The following is an 18,579-nucleotide window of genomic DNA, read 5'->3' on the forward strand; positions in this document are numbered from 1 at the left end:
GGCGCGTGTCCCGGCTCGGTGGGCTCCTTCCCCGCGGCGGTCTCGGGCCCTCATTCCACCTGCTCCTACAGGTCGGTGTCCCGAAGGAACGGAGCAGAACCGCGTCCGGAGCAAACTAAAGCGGCTTATCGCAAAGAGACCACCCTTGCAAAGCCTGCAGGAGCGTGGGCTGCTCCGAGGTGAGGTGGGCTGGGCCAGGGGCACCCTTTTCCTCCGTACCTGCTGTAGTATTTTTGCAAGCACGTTTATATTCCTCATCTGGGCATCAGCCCACTTCGTGGATGAGAAAACTTCAGTGAGACTCACAGTAGAACGTCCCAGAACTAGATCAGCGGTCTTCTGCTCCTCTACTGCTTAATTTTGGGGGAGGAAGGGTGCACCTCCTTGCGTGGGGGGGAGGGGCGCTAGAAAAGGCAGCCAGGAGGGCCAGCCCAACTTTGGGGTGAAAACCTGTGCTAAGAGCTTCCATGGGTGAGGCTCCCACTGGCCTCCCACCTCACTCTGTGCCTCTCCAGACCAGGTGTTTGGCTGCCAGTTGGAATCACTGTGCCAGAGAGAAGGGGACACCGTGCCCAGCTTTGTGCGGCTCTGCATTGCTGCTGTGGATAAGAGAGGTCACTTTTCCAGAGACCCCACAACCTCCCCTTCCAATGGGCCAAGGCCTAGAATTCCCCACCTCCTCCACCCTAGTCTTCCTTCTGCCTTATTCCTCTCCACCCTTGCATCTCTCACCAGTCCTCACCTTACACAGGTTACAGCAGGAATCCTTATTTAATTTAGAGCAGGAGGGGCACCTGGGTGGCTCAGATGGTTAAGCACCTGCCTTCAGCTCAGGTCATGATCCCAGGGTCCTGGGATTGAGCCCCACATCGGGCTCCTGGCTCAGTGAGGAGCTTGCTTCTCCCTCTCCCTCTGCCTCTCTCCCCTGCTCATGCTTTCTCTCTCTCTCTCTGTATCTCTGTGTCTCAAATGAATAAATAAAATCTTTTAAAAAAATAATAACTTAGAGCAGGAATCCTTATTTGCTCTTTGCCTCATCTCCCAGGTATAGATGTGGATGGCATTTACCGGGTGAGCGGGAACCTGGCGGTGGTCCAGAAACTTCGCTTCCTGGTGGACAGAGGTGAGAAGGCTTGTGGGCTTGTGGTGGTACTAGGAATTTCATGCCTTGGAACCACAGGCAGTTTCTCAGGGAGCTGGCAGAATGGGGAGGTCTGGCTAGAACTGCATGGCTTAGCTCTTGATCTCTTCTCATCCATGTTGCAGAGCGGGCGGTCACCTCCGATGGGAGGTACGTGTTCCCAGAACAGCCAGGACAAGGTACTTACGTGGAAGGCCCCTCAGACCCTTAAAACATCTGACATCCTCCCAACTCCTTCTGGATCCCTGTGTCCTGCCCCTGGGTGGGTTGTCCCCATCCCCACCTCTGCTGCCTTGCCCCCCTGTGGATCTCCTAGGTATTTCTGTGGTCTGCCTTAACTGGATCTTCTCCCAAACTCCTGACCTCTCAGTCTCTGGATTTCTCTGGCCCTTCATGAGCCCTGAGCCCCTCTGTACCTCCTTCTCCTTCCAGAAGGCCGATTAGATTTGGACAGTGCTGAGTGGGATGATATTCACGTGGTCACTGGAGCCCTGAAGCTTTTTCTCAGGGAGCTACCCCAGCCTCTGGTGCCCCCATTGCTGCTGCCCCATTTTCGTGCTGCCCTTGGTAAGGGATGAGAACTTTGGGCACTACCCTTGGTATGGGGGTGGGGCGTGAAGGGTAAAGAATAGAGTTTCCCTTACACCCTTCTATTCCAAACTGAGCACAGAGATGGAAAACAACTTTCAACTCCTGTGCCAACTCCAGTTATTATTTGTGTGTGTGTGTGAATGTTTAGAGGGCTGACTTAAAAAGAATTCTAAAGCTGCAGTTGCGGGGGCTCCTGGCTGGCTCAGTCGGTAGAACATTTGACTCTTGATCTCAGGGTTGTGACTTTGAGCCTCATGTTGGGTGTAGAGATTACTTAAAAATAAAATCTTTTTTTTTTTAAAGTTTGTGACAATTAAAGATTTTATTTATGTTTTGACAGAGAGAGAGACAGTGAGAGAGGGAACACAAGTAGGGGGAGTGGGAGAGGGAGAAGCAGGCTTCCCACTGAGCAGGGAGCCCGATTCGGGGCTCCATCCCAGGACCCTGGGATCATGACCTGAGCTGAAGGCAGACGCTTAACAACTGAGCCACCCAGGCACCCTTTAAAAATAAAATCTTAAAATAATAATAATAATAAAGCTGCAGTTAGGCTCAGCGGAAAAGAAAGCTGTGGTACATTAATGGTGTCTTCCGTGGGCGTGGGAAAGAGTAGCAAGTTTACCCACCTTTCCCTAGCACCTTCCATAGCCTCACCCGCCATGCCCTTCCCTTCACTTTTTCTCTCTAGCAGTCTCTGAATCAGAACAGCGCCTCTCTCAGATACGAGAATTAATAGGCTCGATGCCCAAGCCCAACCGTGACACTCTGCGGTACCTCCTGGAACATTTATGCAGGTCAGGATGACTGAACATCTCTGTGTACGCGGAGGGAGGGTGGAGTGGGGCATGCAGCGGGGACTGTGTTCAGAAGCAGTGAAGGTAGGGAACACCTAGGTTTCTCACCTGTTTAGTGGGCAGATGGAGGAAACAGGCAACCCCCAGGCAGGGCATCAAGTGGGAAAATGGGGATCAAGAGATGCCCAGGGATGCTGTGAGAGAAATGAGGGCCATCTCACCGCTCCCTTCCCCCAGCTTCTTTGTCTCCTGTTGGGACCGTGCTCATGGCTTCCGTGGCTGAGCTGGGCCTGGGCAGTGGCTTCTGAGAGAGGATAGCCATTTGAATTAGAGTCGCCTAATCTGTGAAAAAAGAGGACTCTAGGGGCTGGGAAGAGGCAGGCATCTCCTGGGTTGTATTTTCCAACTTGTATCCTGAAGGTGTCTCTACTGGTTCCATCTTCATGCCCCTTGCAGGTCTCTGCTTGGTTTCCTTCAGCCACCAACCACATGGAGGGGTCCCAAAGTGAACACTTTGCTGTTCATCCCTTTGAAGGGTTAGATTTATTTGAAGTGGGGAAGCTGCTGCATTATAGCCCCTTCTCTTGATCTTTGCCCACAGGGTGATAGCACACTCAGATAAGAACCGCATGACCCCGCACAACCTGGGAATTGTGTTTGGGCCAACCCTATTTCGGCCAGAGCAGGAGACATCTGACCCAGCCGCCCATGCTCTCTACCCTGGGCAGCTAGTCCAACTCATGCTCACTGACTTCACCAGCCTTTTCCCCTGACTGGGGCAAGGAAGAAGACAAAAACATGTTTCCACTGATCTCTGTTAGCTACCCTTTGGTGGTGGTGGGGATAGTGGATGTTCTGTTTTGAGGACATCCCATTAAATCCTGTGTCTCCCAGATGACTGTCTTTGTGAGTCTGACCTGAGGGGTTGGGATGGGGTGGGGGAGCCTCCCAAAAAAGGGAAGTGGGTGGATTAACCTTTACTTCTCTTCTTGTTCCCTGTCATCACCCCCCCCCCCCCCCCCCCAAGATAGTAAAGTGTAAAGCAGGGCACTTTCTGATGCAGTTCCTTTATTATCCAGAAACAGTGTCATTATCAAATTCCTCCCCAAGACATATACAGAAGGTATACAGCCCCAACCCATACCTCCCATCCCGGGGGCATCCCAGGGGGCTATGGCTCCTCATCCCAACTTCTCTGAGGGAATGGAAACCCCTTAGGAAATGGATCTGGGATTCCTGGGATTCCTCACTCTTCAGGTGCTAGAGTTGAGGAATTGTGTCTCCCCAGGCAGGGATCCCAGTAAGATACTCATGTTGCCCACAGCCATGTTGGGGGGCCCAGAGGGAGGTGGGGTGTGTTCAGAGCTGTCCCCCTGATCATGAGAAGGGGGAGGACTCAGCCCCTGGGCCTCATCCAGAATAGCCACAAAGTCCAGCTGAGTGTTGTCAAGGTCAAGAGAGTCCAGAGGGTTGCACACCTGCCCTTCAGGAGGAGCGTACAAGGCAGGACCCCCTCCCAGCCTGCCCACTTCAGGATGACCACAACTGGGGTTGGTGCTCCCTGCCTTGAGGGTCCCATAGCAAGTGGGCAGTGGGGGCAGAAGTCGGGGTGGTGCTGTTGCCCTATGGGGGGCCTTGTTTGCCCCCACTGCAAAATTTTCATGGCAGGGTGGAGGGGTGGGATAGGAGCCCGACTTGTGATTGGGCAAGTTAGGTGCAAAGCCAGGTCCATATGTGGCCATTGGACCCTTGCCAGGGCTTGGGCTAACCTGGGAACCCCCTAGAAACTTGGGACTCTGGTAGAGAGGTTCCTGGACTGGGGGATCTCCCCTGCCCCCACCCTCCCAGAGCAGTTCCTGTTGAGACTGAACATAATTACACACCAGCTGAGCCTTGAGTTGCCCTGTGGAGTGAGTGGGGGAATCAAAATCCAGGCCAGGCCTGGGCTCTGAAGGAAGATAATCAGGGGGTGGCTGGGTATAGGCACCTGCCTGGGGATATTGGGGAGGCGGAGGCTGGGGGTAGTGGGACAACAGAGGCTGTGGGCGAGGAGGCCCATCACCGGGCTGAGCATTGAGGCAGGGCGCCAGTCCTGTGGAATCAGAACCCACTGGACACCCCTGTTCTGGCTTGACCTGCACTTGTCCGTAATGTTCAAGATGAGGACACTGACTGTAGACTCCAGCTGGAGCCTTGGGGCCTGGGTACAGCCCGGAGTGGGAAGGGAACTCAGCCCATGGTTCTGGGGGGGGTTCAGGATAGGAGACCTGCTGGGGACAGGGGTTTGGCCCATAATTGGTGGGTGGACCAGGCCCAAGGGGCAGGGAGCCTGGACCCCTAGCTCCATAAGGTTCAGCCGCTGCCCCCTCAGGTCCCCCATATCCCAAAGTATCAGTGGATGGGAAGTCCATATAGGGGTTTAGGCCACTGCCTATCATGGAGGTCCCACCTTCTGGCTCCTCCTGCAGCCCTCTGGTATCCAAGGCGACATTCTCAGTGATGCTGGGGGGCTGTGGTGAGTAGACGGCAGTTGGGAGTTGGGGATCGAAGTTCCGTCCTCCCCCTGCCATGGTGGGGGGCGTGTGGACACAGCCCAAGCTCTTGAACCGCTGGACTCTGGCTGGGGCAGGGCGGTCAACAGCCCGGGCCGGGTCACTGGCCCTCCGGGTGACCCCTACGCTGGGGTTGTATCCTGGATACTCAGCTCGGCTTCTCCAGGGAGGTGCAGGAAGGCTCCCCATCCGATCCAGGCTGGGTGCTGCCGTGGGTGGGGTACCACCTGCCCTAGCTGAAGCATATCTTGCCCGGAGCAGGTAGTGCTGGGCAGGGGTGAGGCCGGGCAGAGAGGATGCCCCGTTCTCAGGCGGGGAGCCAGGGGGGTAAGGGGAGGCCAGGGAGGAGCGGCGGCTGACGGTATAGGCTGAACTGACGCTGCTGGAGCTGCTGCTGCGGCGGTCAAGAGAAACTGGGGGGCCCAGGCGGCGGGACACAGCGGTGCCTACAAGGGATAAGGAGAAAAAGCAGGGTGGTCAGGGAGCCCTCTGAATCTCACCCTGCCTCCCCCATGGGACGGCCTTGTCCTGGAATCCCAGGGACAGGCTCCTTAACTCTGACGACTCAGACCCTAGGACGACCCATGTCCTTTCTACATCTGCGTCACCAGGGATTCAGAACCACTGTGAACAGTTGTATAGGTTGTACACTGCACAGCCCTAGGGAGCAGCATTCACGTCATACTTTGTGTATCACAATTACCTGATGGATGGAAGGAAAGTGTCTGAGGAAGGGGGACCTTTTGCTAATTGTACAAAGGTGCTATAGGGCAACCCTGAGGAGGGAAGTCCTCCTTCCAACTTCAGAGAAGGTCCAGATCTCAGCCCAGCGACTACCTCCACACCCAGGTCTTACCAGTATGGGTCAGGCTGGGTAGTTTGAGGCCCCGAGGCCCCATCGGCCGAAGTTGATGTAGCTGGTCCAGTCTGAGGTTCTCAAGGCGTCGAAGAGTGGACAGACCAGTGCCAGCAATGCAAGGCCCCTCATCCAAGCTGGACAGGTCCTCCGTGCTGCCCCCTGCATTTCCAGTCATTTCCACACCACTATCTGTATTGGCCGCACTGCCTGCTGGGGAGTGGTCGCTGCTGCAGGACGACTGGGCCCCAGGGCTGGGCTGTGGCTTCTGCGGGGAACAGGAGGGCTGAGGGCGGCCCCTCCTCCCCGCCCCCCAGTTCCCTGAACTTGGTGAGTGGCTCAAGCCTGTGTCTCAGTGACTGCAAGGACCGAGGGGAAGCTTACAGGTGTAGGGAGGGCTGAGCGGGTGAGGGGAGGGGGCAAACTGGAGAGATGTTGATGAGAAGAGCCTAGGTTGGAGCACAGACTGCCTGGGCTCAAATTTGCACTTAGTTCGGTGACCTTGGACCATTTGTCTATATGCCTGAGTTTCGTCATCTGAAAATGTGGAGAGGAAGTTCCTTTTCCACGAAGCTGTTGTGAGGAGTACATGAAATTGTAATCATACTAATGTGAATTGTACATGTAAACTATACATAAATTAGAATAATATGCTAAGCCCCATATAAGAGTTTGTTGAACCAATTCAATAATTAATTATACAAAAATCTCTTGATTTGGGGTAACCCAAGGAGCACCAGCTGGGTAAGAGACTGGAGGACTTCCACAGAAGAGTGATTTACAGAGGAGGACACGGAAGAGTTGCGAGGGGACTGGAAGGATGTGGGTAGGGCAGGCTGGGGCATGGAGGCAGGAGTCGCCTGGGCCAGCTCACCATGGCCCCCTCCGGCACGGTCAGTCTGCTCTCCTCCCTGATGGGGCCTCCATCCCGCTCCCTCTTGGGCTCCACTGTGGACAGGGACGGTGCCCTGGGCAGGGGGCCGTCTCCTCGGTGCCGCTTGGTCACATGGGCATCGGGACCATGCACCGTCTTGACGTGTTTCCGGAGCGAGCTGGGATCTGTGTAGCGTTTGGTGCAGCCAGGGAGCTTACAAACATACGGCTTCTGTTGGGTGGACAGTGAAGACATCAGGCAAAGGAAGCAAAGCGGGAGAGTGCAGAGGCTTGGGAAGAAGAGGTAGCATCAGTTGGGGACGAGAGGGTCAGGGAGGAATGCACAGCACCCAGGGAATTAAGGAGACAGGGGGGCCCTTGGAGCAAAAAATGAGAGGGTCAAGGGAAAGATTAGGAAAACTGACAGCCCAGGTCTGTGAGGCTTCATAAAGCCAGGGGTTGAAGGGACCATGGGTCCCCTCCAGCCCGAATGGGTCTATTTAGGTTGCCCTTTGGCTGGTTAGAGGTAGCCGATGGGGTGGTTATGTGGAAGTTCTTGGTTTCAGAAAGACTATCCAGGTGAATGAGGTGGGGGATGGGGACTCACCTCTGTGGAATGGGTGCTGGGCTAAGGGATTTCTTATGGGGGAATCTGCCCAGTAGCTGGCTTCTCAAGTGGGGAGGGTCCCTTAGGTGGGGCATTCACCTCATTGGAGTGGGTCCGATTCTGGTGCTTGGCTCGGTCACTGGCATTGCTGAAGGCTTTACTGCAGCCCTCATGCTCACACATGTACGGCTTCTCACCCGTGTGTGACCGCAGGTGTGTCTTCAGATTTTCGAGGCGTGAGTATGACTTCCGGCACCCCTCAAACTAGGGGATGTTGGGGTCAAAAGATAGCTCTCAGACAGAAGGACATGGAGATTAGAAGAACTGTAAATCTCAAAGGGGACATACATCAGAGACTATAACTCAAGATGGGAAGGCAATTCCGAAAATTCAGGGACGAGGGCAGGCAAGAGCTCGGCAAACTGGAAGCCGGAGGGGGTGCGGCAGCGAGCATCTCCCCATCAAGCCAGAGCAGATCTCCCTGCATGGGAATCTTAGACTGGCTTAGGATGGGGTCATTCTGGGAGTGTCTTATGTCCTTGACACCGAGCTTCTCCATTAGGCAGAGTAGCAGGCACAGTGCCTAGGGCCCAGGGTACTTTTGGGGGCCCACAGAAATGTCTTAATTTCTTAATGCTAGGGAAAAATAGCTTTTAGGTCCCAGAAAGTGTTCTAATACACAACATCAATGTGTTCATCTTTATACTAACCCAGTCCTAAGATGCAGTTTTAAGTATTTGTTTATGGCGGCAAAGTGCCTAGGCTCCATGAAAGTCATATGAGCTCTTGGTGGGGAGCCCCAATTTAGGGAAGGACCCTGAGCTTGGGAAGTGGGGGCCTCACCGTGCACTTGTGCGGCTTCTCCCCCGTGTGTCTGCGCATGTGCACCACCAGCATGTACTGGGCTTTGAAGGGCCTCAGCTCCCTGGAGCAGCCCCCCCAATGGCACACGAACTCCTTCCGCTCCCCATGGATGTGCTCACTGTTGATGTGCTGAAGGAGGAGATACAGAGGCTCTCTGAGGTTCCCTTCTGCCCCTAAGTCCCAAAACAGACCTTCCCTGGAACCTCCTCACCCCACCATATCCCTCCAAGGCTCCACCTCATGGGGGAAGAAGTCGCAGAAAGAACATCATAGTCCGCACCTCCATTCTCCCACGTTTCTAAAACAAAGCTATAGCTCCTGAGTTTCTGCCGACCCAACTGGCCACTCAACCTCTGACCTCGGTATCCTGGGACCTCCTGCCCTTAGCCTAACAACACAAAGTCCCACCAGAATGTCCTACAAGATCCAGCCAGCATTCCTGTTACCCCCTGGGGCTCACGTGCACCAGCTGCTCCTGGGAGTCAAATTCCTGGCTACAGCCATCCCAGCGGCAGTCAGTCTCATACACAGACTCAGGCTCAGGCTTCTCCTCTCTCTCCAGGTCCTCCCGCCCATCCAACATCCCCAGCAGGGGATCCTAGGGCAGAGGAGGCAATCCTAGGGTCACTGGGGTGACAGCTTTTATTTAGCTCAGGTTTCAGAGTTAAAGTCGCCCCCCGCTTACCTGTGTGCCTGTGGAGTTGGGGCTGGACATATCGCCCTCCAAGGGCTCCTCTGGGCACTTGCTAACCAGCAGGTCCAGCTCAGACTTCAGCTTCCCCAAGGGAAGAGGTGAGGGTGATGAAGGTAGAAGTGGGCAGAAGGAAGAGGGAGCCCAGCCAGGTCTTCCTGCCCTGAGTGCCCCCACCCAAGCAGCTGGAACCCCTGGGTTTGGAAGAGACTTCCTCCTCAGACTGCACTGGGATGGGCAAAAGGCGGGATCTCATTTGGAAGAGTCTGATTCAGCCCCAAGGAGTGAACCCCAGCAACCATACCCCTTTATGTTTCTCCTACTGAGAACTTTTCGATCCCCTGTCCTTCCTTCACCTTTCCCCATAGAGTCCACCACCACCAGGACCCTCCCTGAGCTGAGGGAAATTGGGCAGCAATATGATGACTCTCACCTGGCAAGCTGGGAGGGGTCCCCGGGACTGAGGATGCGGCATCATCCCACCTGGAGTGGGGTCATGGGGACCACAGGGCTGGACCCCGAAGGAAGGCGAGGTCCCTTTTTGGTGATTCATCTGGGGTGGGAATCCCAGAGAGGGGCTGAGGAGGGGGAGGAGGAGGAGGAGAGGCAGTTACTTAGGACTATCATCTGAAAGAATTTCAGGAGTCCTTGGGCTATTTTGGAGTGTCTCTGAAAAACGTATGGGATGGGGGTGAGGCAGGCCCAGGGAAGCACCCGAAGAGGCTTCAACACCTTTGAAATGATAAGGATTCAAATAGGGTCAGGTGCTTTGGAAGGCTTGAGGCTTTTAATGGGGTTTGGTAGGGTCTTTAGGGGCCTCTTAGCCCAAGGCTCTCTGCACCTCATGGTGCCGATGGAGAGGTGACCATAGGAGCCCCCGGGAGATGCACAGCGTGAGTTGATGAAGGCCACAAGGGAGCTGGGTGAGGTGCGGATAACTGTCTGCAGATCCAGGCTGGCGTCTGACAGAGGCGAGATGGAGAGTGCCCGCTTCTTGGTCAACTTGACTGAACCTCGGGGAGGAGGGAAGAGTGGGGCTGGGGCAGGAAACAAGGGAGACAGCTATGGTAAATGGGGTCATGTCTCCCTCCACCCAACCCATGGGTCCTGACTCTCAACAAAACAATGACACTTGACTGCTTTGCCCTACTGACCCCATCTGTGACCTGATCGTGCTCTGACCCCTTGCTCCAATCTCCAAGCATTTCCTCTTCCAAGTCAGATCCCCTGCCTTCCCCCTGCAACTTTCTCTTTTAGAGCAAGTCCCAGAGAGGCAGAAAGGGAAGAGATGTTGCCTGAGGCCTCACCCTCGGTGCAGCTGTTGGTCTCTCTAGCTGGCCCATAACTGTGGGGGCCAGACATGAGGTTGGCCTGGTGGCAGAAGGGCAGACCAGGCAGTCCTAGAAAAGAGAGAGAGCCAGAATGGGGAATGGGAATGGGGGGCACATAAGGCCTCACCTTGAAACCCCGGGAGAGGCTTGATCCCATATCCCAAGCCTATACGACATAGAGTCTTGAATCTTCTGTGGATTAGAGACTGGCATGGGGTAGGAGATGGAAGAAGGATCCCTGGGGCTGGCTGAGGGAGCCGCCAGGCCTCAAGGCCTGGAGACTGGTATTTGCACTGACCTTCTGTCCCCATGCTGGGGGCCTGACTGGGGAGGGGCCGGAGACAGCAGGGCTCGCCATAGCTACTGACTGGCGGCGGGGTCATCGGGTTGAACATGGTGTCTCAGAAGAGAGTGTGAGGACACTGCAGGAGGGGAAGGGAGATGTGCAAGTTATAAAGGCAGGAGGGAAGTAAGGAAGGTCAGATAACTAATTCAGGTGTAGAACCTCTAAGACATCTGCCACGGGAGATCAAAGTGAAATGAGCATCACTCAGCCAGGGGGAGTAAGGAAAGGCATCCCAAAGAGGCAGAGGCTGTCTTGAGGATCTTTGTGGGAACTGAGTGGGATCTTTGCCTGAGTGGTCTAAGCTCTCGTGTGTGTGTGTGTGTGTGTGTGTGTGTGTGTTTAGGAGGGAGTGTTATGGACTAATTGCGCCTGTATGAGCCTCAAGTGATTTTATGTCATGGCCCTCTATTTCTTCTTGCTCTGACCATGGGCCAGCTTTGAGGGGTGGGATGGGGGAACTCATGCTGAGCCCCTTTGCCTTCATTTGTTCCGGCCCACGACTGGCCGTCTACAATCTCTCCAGTATCCAGCAGAGGGAGCTCTCGCCACAGCCCAGACGGAGAGGCTGGTGGGGCCAGGAGGGAGCACAGACGATCTGCCTTTTTCTAAGGCAGAAAACTGTGTATAGAAGGGGATAAGGTTTCTGAGCGGAGCCTCCCGGGCCTGTTGAGTACAAAGAGTGGAAACTGGTGTTATCCTGGGGTAGTCTGAATCTGGGCGCCCACCTCACTTGGTCTCTTTTGGGGGAGCAGGAAAGGACTGTAAGAGAAGGCTTTGAGAGAATGAAAAAACAAAGTCATTATCCATTAGAGAAGAGCTGTGAGGGAGAGGGTTCGGCAGTCCGCTTTTCTCCTCAAACTCCAGTTTTTGTTCCACCCCGGGTTTTCCGGTCTCCCGGGACCGAGGGTGGGGTGGGGCGGGGTAGGGTGGAGAACGACCGGGAGCGGGCCGGCCGGCGCGGTGGGTGATCCCGGGATGCTGGGATTTTGGGTGAGGGCGGGGTAAGATGGGGAGCGGAACCCGGACCCCATGACCCAGCCCAAGCCCCGCAGCCTGGATTGTACCCTTCCTAACTCCTCCTTTCCCAGCGGAGAGCTGGATCCCGCATCCAAGACCTCCCAACTCGACCTTGGGGCGTTGGGGGGGGGGGGGGGGGGGGCACAGCTGGCTGGCAGCTGGATGGGGGGACACTTCTCCCGCCTCCTTCCTCTATGACTCACCCAGGAGAAGGAGGCAGGGGCTCGCAAACGACCCCCCAAACACTAAAGAGACTCCCCCAAACGTGCCTACTCAGTCATCTTCCTGTGCCACTGCCCAGCCGCAGGGGAACTGCGATGGAAATGGGGCGACATCCCTCCTCGCCCACGCGTGCCACAGCCCACCCACGTCTCCCCTTCACACTAGTGACAGGAAAATTTCGCCAACTTTTCCAGCTTCGGTTAAGTTTTTCTGGAGTGTGGATGAGAGCGCAGGATGGGGCAGGGAGCTCTAGGGTTGCCCTGCTGGAGTCCTGAATCATCTTCTGTGTCTCCCTATTTTCCAGAGTCCCCCTCGCACCCCCGCTCCCCAACTCCCAGGAGTAGGCCCCGCCCCCCTCCTCCCAGTCCCGCCTTCCCCGCCCCCGTGCCTCCACGGCCCACCCAAGTCGCCGCCGCAGGCTCTGGCTGCAGACGGCTCCGCTTCCCCCTCCCAACCCGGGAGCCCAGTCGAGCGAGCCGCGGTGGAGGGAGGGCGGGGTGGGGGTGTAGTTGGGAGGCGGGACACATTCCTCCCTCCTCCCCTCAGTTCATCCAGAAAGCTGGCAGAGGCGCCCGGGGGGCGGGGGGCACTGTTGGAGCGTGGGGGTCCCCGTGGCGGGGTGGAAAAGAAAGAAGAATCCAGAAACTACAGGGACAGAAAGTGACTGGGTAAATAAAATAAGGTGTGTATGGGCGGAGGAAGGGGTCAGGACACCTTAGGTTCCTGATTATCACAGCTGGCTTCCCAAGGGTTAACCCCTCGAGACCCCCGGGAACCCCTTAGTGACGTCAAGGGCGGGGTCTGTACCGCCTGGTTGGGGATGCCGTGCAGATAATTGAGGGGGGGTGTCTCCGGACCCCGCCCCCATAGGGAAAACCACCCTAATTCCGGCCCTTAGAACTCCCCCGGGAAATTGCCCCGCCTTCTCCTTCCACTGGACAGTAAAGACCTATCCTATGAAGACCCCAGTTCTCCAGCCCCCAAAACCTTAAGTCCCCAGTCACTATGGGATCCCCTTTCCCTAATCCTGTCCCCAAAGCTAGCTGCCCAGGGCGGATTGTTTCGGGGTCACCGGGCCTGAAAGAGGCTTCAGAGCGGGGAGCAAGGGCAGGCAGGGTGGTCTGAGCCAGAGGAGGGGCCTCGGCCCCCAGCTCCCGTTGGGGAGGGGGTTCCAACGGGGATACATAGGCAGGCCGTGGCCAGTGGTCCCGCCCAGTCCCAGTAGGGGTCTCCCTACGGCTGGCCCAGCTGTCCTGGTGGTCCCGAGGTCAGAGGGTCAAGACAAGGTCTCCTCGGCTCCTCCTAAGCCCCCAGACCACAGCCCTTGGGGACTCAGGAGTCCCTATTCCTTGAGAAGTCTTTCCAGGGCCTAAACGAGACGCTGGGTCCTCCCGCCCCCTTCCTAAAACAGAAGGCACTCCTTTTCCCCAGAACGCAGGCACCAGCAAGCACATCTGTCACAAGACAGGTCAGGGGTTCAAGCCGAGCCGTCCCGCGCCGGTTTTGTCGCCTCACACACACCCATCTCCACCCCACCTAGGGCTCTCTCCTTAGCTGTTCCCTCCTTCCAGAAACACTGACGTCTTCCTGCCGGCGCTCAGGACACACCTGGAGTTCCCTCTCTACCACGCAGACCTCCAGCTAGCCGGCCCTCCAGCCTCTTCATCCCAACCTCATGAAAGTGAGATGTTTCTAATATATGGGAGAGGCGGAGACAGACAAAGAGATCCACGGTTGCCTGAGACAGAGACACAGAGACTGTCAGAAGGAAAAAAAAAAAAAAAAAGATAGAGAAAGGGAGATATAAACGAAAAAATTCTTCAAACTTTCTATATCTCACCCCAGGCTCTCCCACCCCTTTTGTGCCTCTGTGCCCCAGGTCTCCCTCTTGGCTGGGCAGAGTCCCTCGCAAGCAGGGCATCCCCTCGGGCCCCCTCCCCCACTGCTCCCAGGTGGTCCCCCGCCTGCCCCCCTTCTCACCTCCTTCTGGGCGCAAGGCTTGGGATGCGCGGTCCAGGGCCGGAGTCTGGGCTGGGGGGTGTGCGGTGGGGAGGGGGGGCGGACAGGGCCACGGCAGCGCAGCCTCAGTGCCACCCCCACCCCCCCTAACCTGGCCGCCAGCCCTCCCGCCGGCCCAGCCCGCCGGGCCGCGAGCCGGGACCACCCGCGAGAAGCGCAAACTTTTTTTTTTCCCTTTTGCAAAAACTTTTTCTCGCTCAAGCAGCTGGCGCGCCGCCGCTCTTCCCGCTCGCCTCTCACCTCCCTTCTACTTCCCTCCCTCTTGCCGTTCTGGAGGATGAGGCGGGGTAGCTGAAAGCAAGAGAGGGGGTGCCGGGCTTATTGCACCCCCAGGACCCCCAGGATCCTCCCCCCCCCTTGAGGGGCCCCCTACCGCCCCCCCCCCCCCCCCCCCCCGCTGAACACGCTGCTGGTGGTGGGCAATAAATCCCGGCATGGATCCTTGGATCGGCTGCCCACGAAGAGCCCTCCCCCCCCCACCCCCCGAGCCAGAAAAAACTAAGAAATATATTGGGAGGTGGGGGGGCGACGAAAAAGTTCATCCGAGAAAGGATAATATTGGAGGTAGCGTCGTCGACTTTGGTTGGTGCTAACTGAGCATTCGGCCATCCTGTAGTTTATCTGCTGGCCTCACTCTTTCAATGGAACATGAAGGGGTCAGGACAGATTTGGGGTTTGGTGCAAACAAGACTGGAACACAGTTGGCTTAGAAGTGAAGGGTCTATAGAGCATAAAAGAGAGGAGCAGTGGCTGAGGCTCTGGGTGCAGAGTATGCTGTTCACAAGGTTACTAAGGTACCACGGGACGCGACCGAAACACTGTTCCGCGGAGAACCCCCGCTCTACTTCATCTCCAAGTTCTGGAGACTGCGGGCACCTCCGCACCTCTGTGCTGCCCGCTTTCTGCAATTCCAGGCTGTCTGCTCCCTCTGCCGGCCTTTCCGCAACATGACACGCTCTCGGCGTCTGGAAGCGGAGAAGACGGGGGAGCTGAGAGTAGGAGGTTTGACAGGTCCCCCCACCAAAGCCCAGTTAGGAGCCCGGTGGGGGGGGTTGTATGAGCCCAAAGAAACAGAAAGGCACACTAGAAGAGGCTGCTAGTGCAGAACGGTAGTGTCTGAGAGGGGAGTGTCTTGTCCCTTCGGATTCGTGTTGCTATAGTGACAGGATGCAGGGGAAGGGGCAGCTATTTTAGTCTGTCTGACCTTTCTTTATGAGAAAGGGGAGAAAACGTGGTGAGGAAAAGGAGCCCCGTCCTTTCCCGTCACCTCTCAGACAGGCCTCCCACATCCTAGCTCTGCTTCCAAGAACCACCTCCTCAGGCCTGGAGAGTTAGTAGGTTAACTGTTCAGACTGAGGGTCAAGGGGAAAAGGTGAAACTAGAAAGAGGTCTGAGGCCCTACAAATATAGGTAGTGACTGTGGGGGGACAGATAAGGAGTTCTATTTGACCCTCCCTCCCCCATATGACTTTGGCCCAAACACCAGTTATACCCAGAGGGTCAGGCAAGACCAGTCAGTGGTCCTTTCTTTCAGAGAAGCTCTTTTCACCCGGGTCTCTAGATTAGTGATTCTCCAACATTTTGACTTCAAGACCGCTTTACCCTCTTTTTTTTTTTTTTAAGATTTTATTTATTTATTTGAGAGAGAGTGAGAGAGCACAAGAAGGGGGAGGAGCAGAGGGAGAAGCAGACTCACCACTGAGCAGGGAGCCCAATGGGATGCAGGGCTCGATCCCAGGACCCCGGGATCATGACCTGAGCCAAAGGCAGATGCTTAACCGACTGAGCCACCCAGGCGCCCCTCTTTTTTTTTAAATAGGCTCCCCGCCCAATGTGGGGCTTGAACTCACAACCCTGAGATTGAGTCGTATGCTCTACCCACTGAGCCACCCCGTCACCCCGCATATATACTCTTGAAATTTATTGAATTTTTGTTTATGTGGTTCATGTTAATTTACTATATTAGAAGTTAAAACTGAAGAATACACAGGCACATATCCCATTAACAATGATGTCAGAAAAATGATGTAATCACATGCCACATAGCCTCTGGAAAACTCCACTGTATACTTTTGAGATAATGAAAATCAAAAAGGCAAATACCATCTTAGTATTATTATGAAAATAGTTTTGATCCTGTGAACACTCCTGAAATGGTCTCAGGGACCTCCCAGGGGTCCCCAGACCTCACCTTGCAAACTATCCTCTGGACTATCACCCCAGCCCTTCTTTATAACTCATACTTGTTGATTTTCCCCCTCATTTTTTTAGGAAAGGATAAACATTAGTCTCCCCGGTGGGTCCTGTCCCCCACACTGGGAAAAACCAGGGAACTTCCTAGGCTCAGTACCCCTCTCTCCCGGCTCCCATTTCTGGGGCTCTCCTAACCACCTCCTCTTAGCCCCTTGCCCATCTCCTTCTTGACCTTCCCTGAAAGCTCTTCCACAGTTCCTACCCTGGGCCAGCCTGGTTCCCCTGTCCCAAGCCTGCTTCCCTCACTTGAGGACTTTCTCTTCTTGCGAGAGACTAAGTAATTTTTCTCTGCCTTCTCCTTCCCTCCCTCCACCCCTCCCTCACCTCTGCCACCTTCTCAGGGGGCTTAGGTCAGAAATCAAGCTTTCTGGGGAGACTCCTTTAGAGAACACACTTTCCCCATCTCCCCACACATCAACCAGCCTGGAATAGGCAAGAGTCTGGACGGACAAGTGCCCATTTGGGTCCCCTAGGGGTCACCCCGGTCATCCTGCCACCCCACCCATTAGGTGGGGGTGTGGATCAGGCAATGTCTCCCACCACAGATGCCCTTTGCCTGGGAACCCCCAACTGATCTCTTTACTCCAAATCCCCAGGTCCTCTCGCTAGCTGCAGCCACAGGCCTCCACCACCATATCGGGCACATCTGTCTTGACCACATTGCCATCCCGGTCCAGGTAGAGGAGAGACAGAGGCCTTCGGGCAGTAGGGACACAGCAGGAAGTCCCCAAGGGCCAAGGGTTGTTGGCCTTGAGGAGGCTGAAGACAGCCGAATGGAAGGAGGCAGCAATGCCGGGGCTGCCAGCCAGGTGCGGGGGGCACTGTCCACTGCAGTAATTTAGCTGGTACCCCTCGGGCTGCAGGATCCAGTCCCGCCATCCCAGTTCCTGGAAGTCCACATAATGGTCTCGCCGGCAACATAAGGGGGTCTCAGGCTCACAGGTGGGGGTCCTCCTCCTGGCCCGGCCGGCTCCAGGCTCACTGGGCCGGATCTTAAGCTCCAGGAAGGGCCGCTGGTCTCCCGCCGTGTCCAGGAGCTGCGGAGGCTGTTGGGCAGAGGTGGTGTTGCCTTCTAGGAGTCTGCAGTTCAGCTGGAGTTTCAGGACAGGGGACTCCTCACCCCTCAAGCCGCGAGGGGGCAGAGTGAGGGCGTGCCAGCCCGGGGCTGTGGTCTGGTGCTCCGCCAGGAGGGTGCGCGACCCTTGGTGCCCGCTGCCTGGACTCCATCGGAAGATCCTCAAGTAAAGAGTGCCAGGAAGGGTGGGGGACACGTGCAGCCAGAGGCGAGCGTGGTACAGGTGGTGGGACTGGGCTGTGGACAGGTGGAAGGTGAGCACGGAGCTGCAGGCTGAGGTGGAGGAACCTGCCAGAGAGATGGAGAAGGGACGGAGGAACGTGAGCAGGGATGGAGCTCCCCTCTGAGGCCCCTGCAAGCCCCGCCCGCTGCTCTCCCTAGCCCCTGTAGAAGACGCGGGGACTGCCTTGTGTCCTCCGTCCTCCGAAACCCGTCCCTGCCTCTTCTGTCCTCCCCCCTCCCACACCCGCTCCGTCTGCCTTTTCTGTCAGGGTCCCCCTCAGCCTCCCTCTCCCTGTCTGCTCTCTGCCTGCCTCTCTCTTAACGCACCTGTGATGGTAGCAAAGCTGATGACCTCCTCCCCATTTGGTGGAGCCACACTTCCTGGCTGCAGTCTCCGGAGGGCTCTGGCCAGCGCCGCCTGGGGTGGAGGGTGAGTTATTCTGGGACGACTGGCCAGGTGCAGCCCCTCCAAGATCTGCTGCTTGGCTAGCTCCAGGACCAGAGCTCGTTCTGCCTGGGGCGCCGGCGTGGGGCCTCCGCAGGAGGGACATGCAGACCCTGCCCCCTGTGCCCACAACAGTGCCCACAGCAGCACCAGCTGGGGCTGGACGTCAGGGAGCCCCATGCTCCTGGTGAACAGCCCTGGGTTGGGTCGGGAGCCTCAGACGGCAGTTGCTCCTTCTGTTGATCTGATTGCGGGGAAGCCAATGAGGGCAGAGCAGCAGACCGCCGTGCCACACCTACCCTCAGCCAAGGGTAGAGCCACCTGTCTTCTATGGCCCGGGACTCAGGAAGGCTGTACGCGGATGGTCCAATGGGTGGCTGTGTTTAGCGCAGTCTGCCAGTTTGACCCTCACAGCTCATGGCTGGTTACCGACTTGGGCCTCTTTAGAGCCGAAACCTGGGGCTCCCCCACTTAGTGGTCAGCCAGCAGACCTACCCTCTGAGCCCTGGGATTGGCCGGCCGTGCTGCCCATCAGGGCCCTGACGGGGGTGGAGGTCCCCCCCACCCTACCCGGGAGCTCGGGTTTCACCATCTGGCCTGGTCACTGAGTTTGAGGTAGGTGTAAGGGGGTGGGGAGGGGGGCAATGTGGACATGCATGATGCAAGAAAGAGAATGATTT

At 56.5% G+C, this 18,579-nt stretch overlaps 3 protein-coding genes across 4 annotated transcripts in view; 1 reads left to right on the forward strand and 2 right to left on the reverse strand.

Moving 5' to 3' along the window:
• Positions 1-3,421, forward strand: part of ARHGAP9 (Rho GTPase activating protein 9) — an 11,598-nt gene extending 8,177 nt beyond the window's left edge. For both annotated transcript variants that reach the window (XM_035002310.1, XM_035002311.1), the window contains 7 exons: positions 72-179; positions 516-614; positions 1,046-1,123; positions 1,267-1,320; positions 1,574-1,708; positions 2,421-2,526; positions 3,128-3,421. In XM_035002310.1, coding sequence (XP_034858201.1) covers positions 72-179; positions 516-614; positions 1,046-1,123; positions 1,267-1,320; positions 1,574-1,708; positions 2,421-2,526; positions 3,128-3,299 — 752 coding nt within the window. In that variant the 3' untranslated portion in view covers positions 3,300-3,421. The remainder of the gene's footprint in view (positions 1-71; positions 180-515; positions 615-1,045; positions 1,124-1,266; positions 1,321-1,573; positions 1,709-2,420; positions 2,527-3,127) is intronic.
• A 1-nt stretch (position 3,422) lies between these two features.
• Positions 3,423-14,152, reverse strand: GLI1 (GLI family zinc finger 1). The gene is made up of 13 exons (XM_035002309.1): positions 13,866-14,152; positions 13,494-13,643; positions 10,599-10,722; positions 10,277-10,369; positions 9,811-10,006; positions 9,403-9,547; positions 8,964-9,053; positions 8,739-8,876; positions 8,258-8,407; positions 7,514-7,678; positions 6,809-7,039; positions 5,935-6,202; positions 3,423-5,524 (listed from the first exon to the last, which is right to left on the reverse strand). The coding sequence occupies exons 3-13, from the start codon at positions 10,693-10,695 to the stop codon at positions 3,780-3,782; spliced, it is 3,318 nt and encodes a 1,105-aa protein (XP_034858200.1). The 5' UTR covers positions 10,696-10,722; positions 13,494-13,643; positions 13,866-14,152; the 3' UTR covers positions 3,423-3,779.
• A 2,333-nt stretch (positions 14,153-16,485) lies between these two features.
• On the reverse strand, positions 16,486-18,364 carry INHBE (inhibin subunit beta E). Its single transcript, XM_035001974.1, has 2 exons — positions 17,782-18,364; positions 16,486-17,520 (listed from the first exon to the last, which is right to left on the reverse strand). Exons 1-2 carry the CDS (start codon positions 18,077-18,079, stop codon positions 16,763-16,765), a joined length of 1,056 nt encoding a protein of 351 aa, XP_034857865.1. The 5' UTR covers positions 18,080-18,364; the 3' UTR covers positions 16,486-16,762.
• Positions 18,365-18,579: the final 215 nt, after the last annotated feature.

This window comes from Mirounga leonina, unplaced genomic scaffold (assembly GCF_011800145.1).
Source record: "Mirounga leonina isolate KUSES-001 unplaced genomic scaffold, KU_Mleo_1.0 Mir_126, whole genome shotgun sequence".
In the NCBI taxonomy this organism is placed as follows: Eukaryota; Metazoa; Chordata; class Mammalia; order Carnivora; family Phocidae; genus Mirounga; species Mirounga leonina.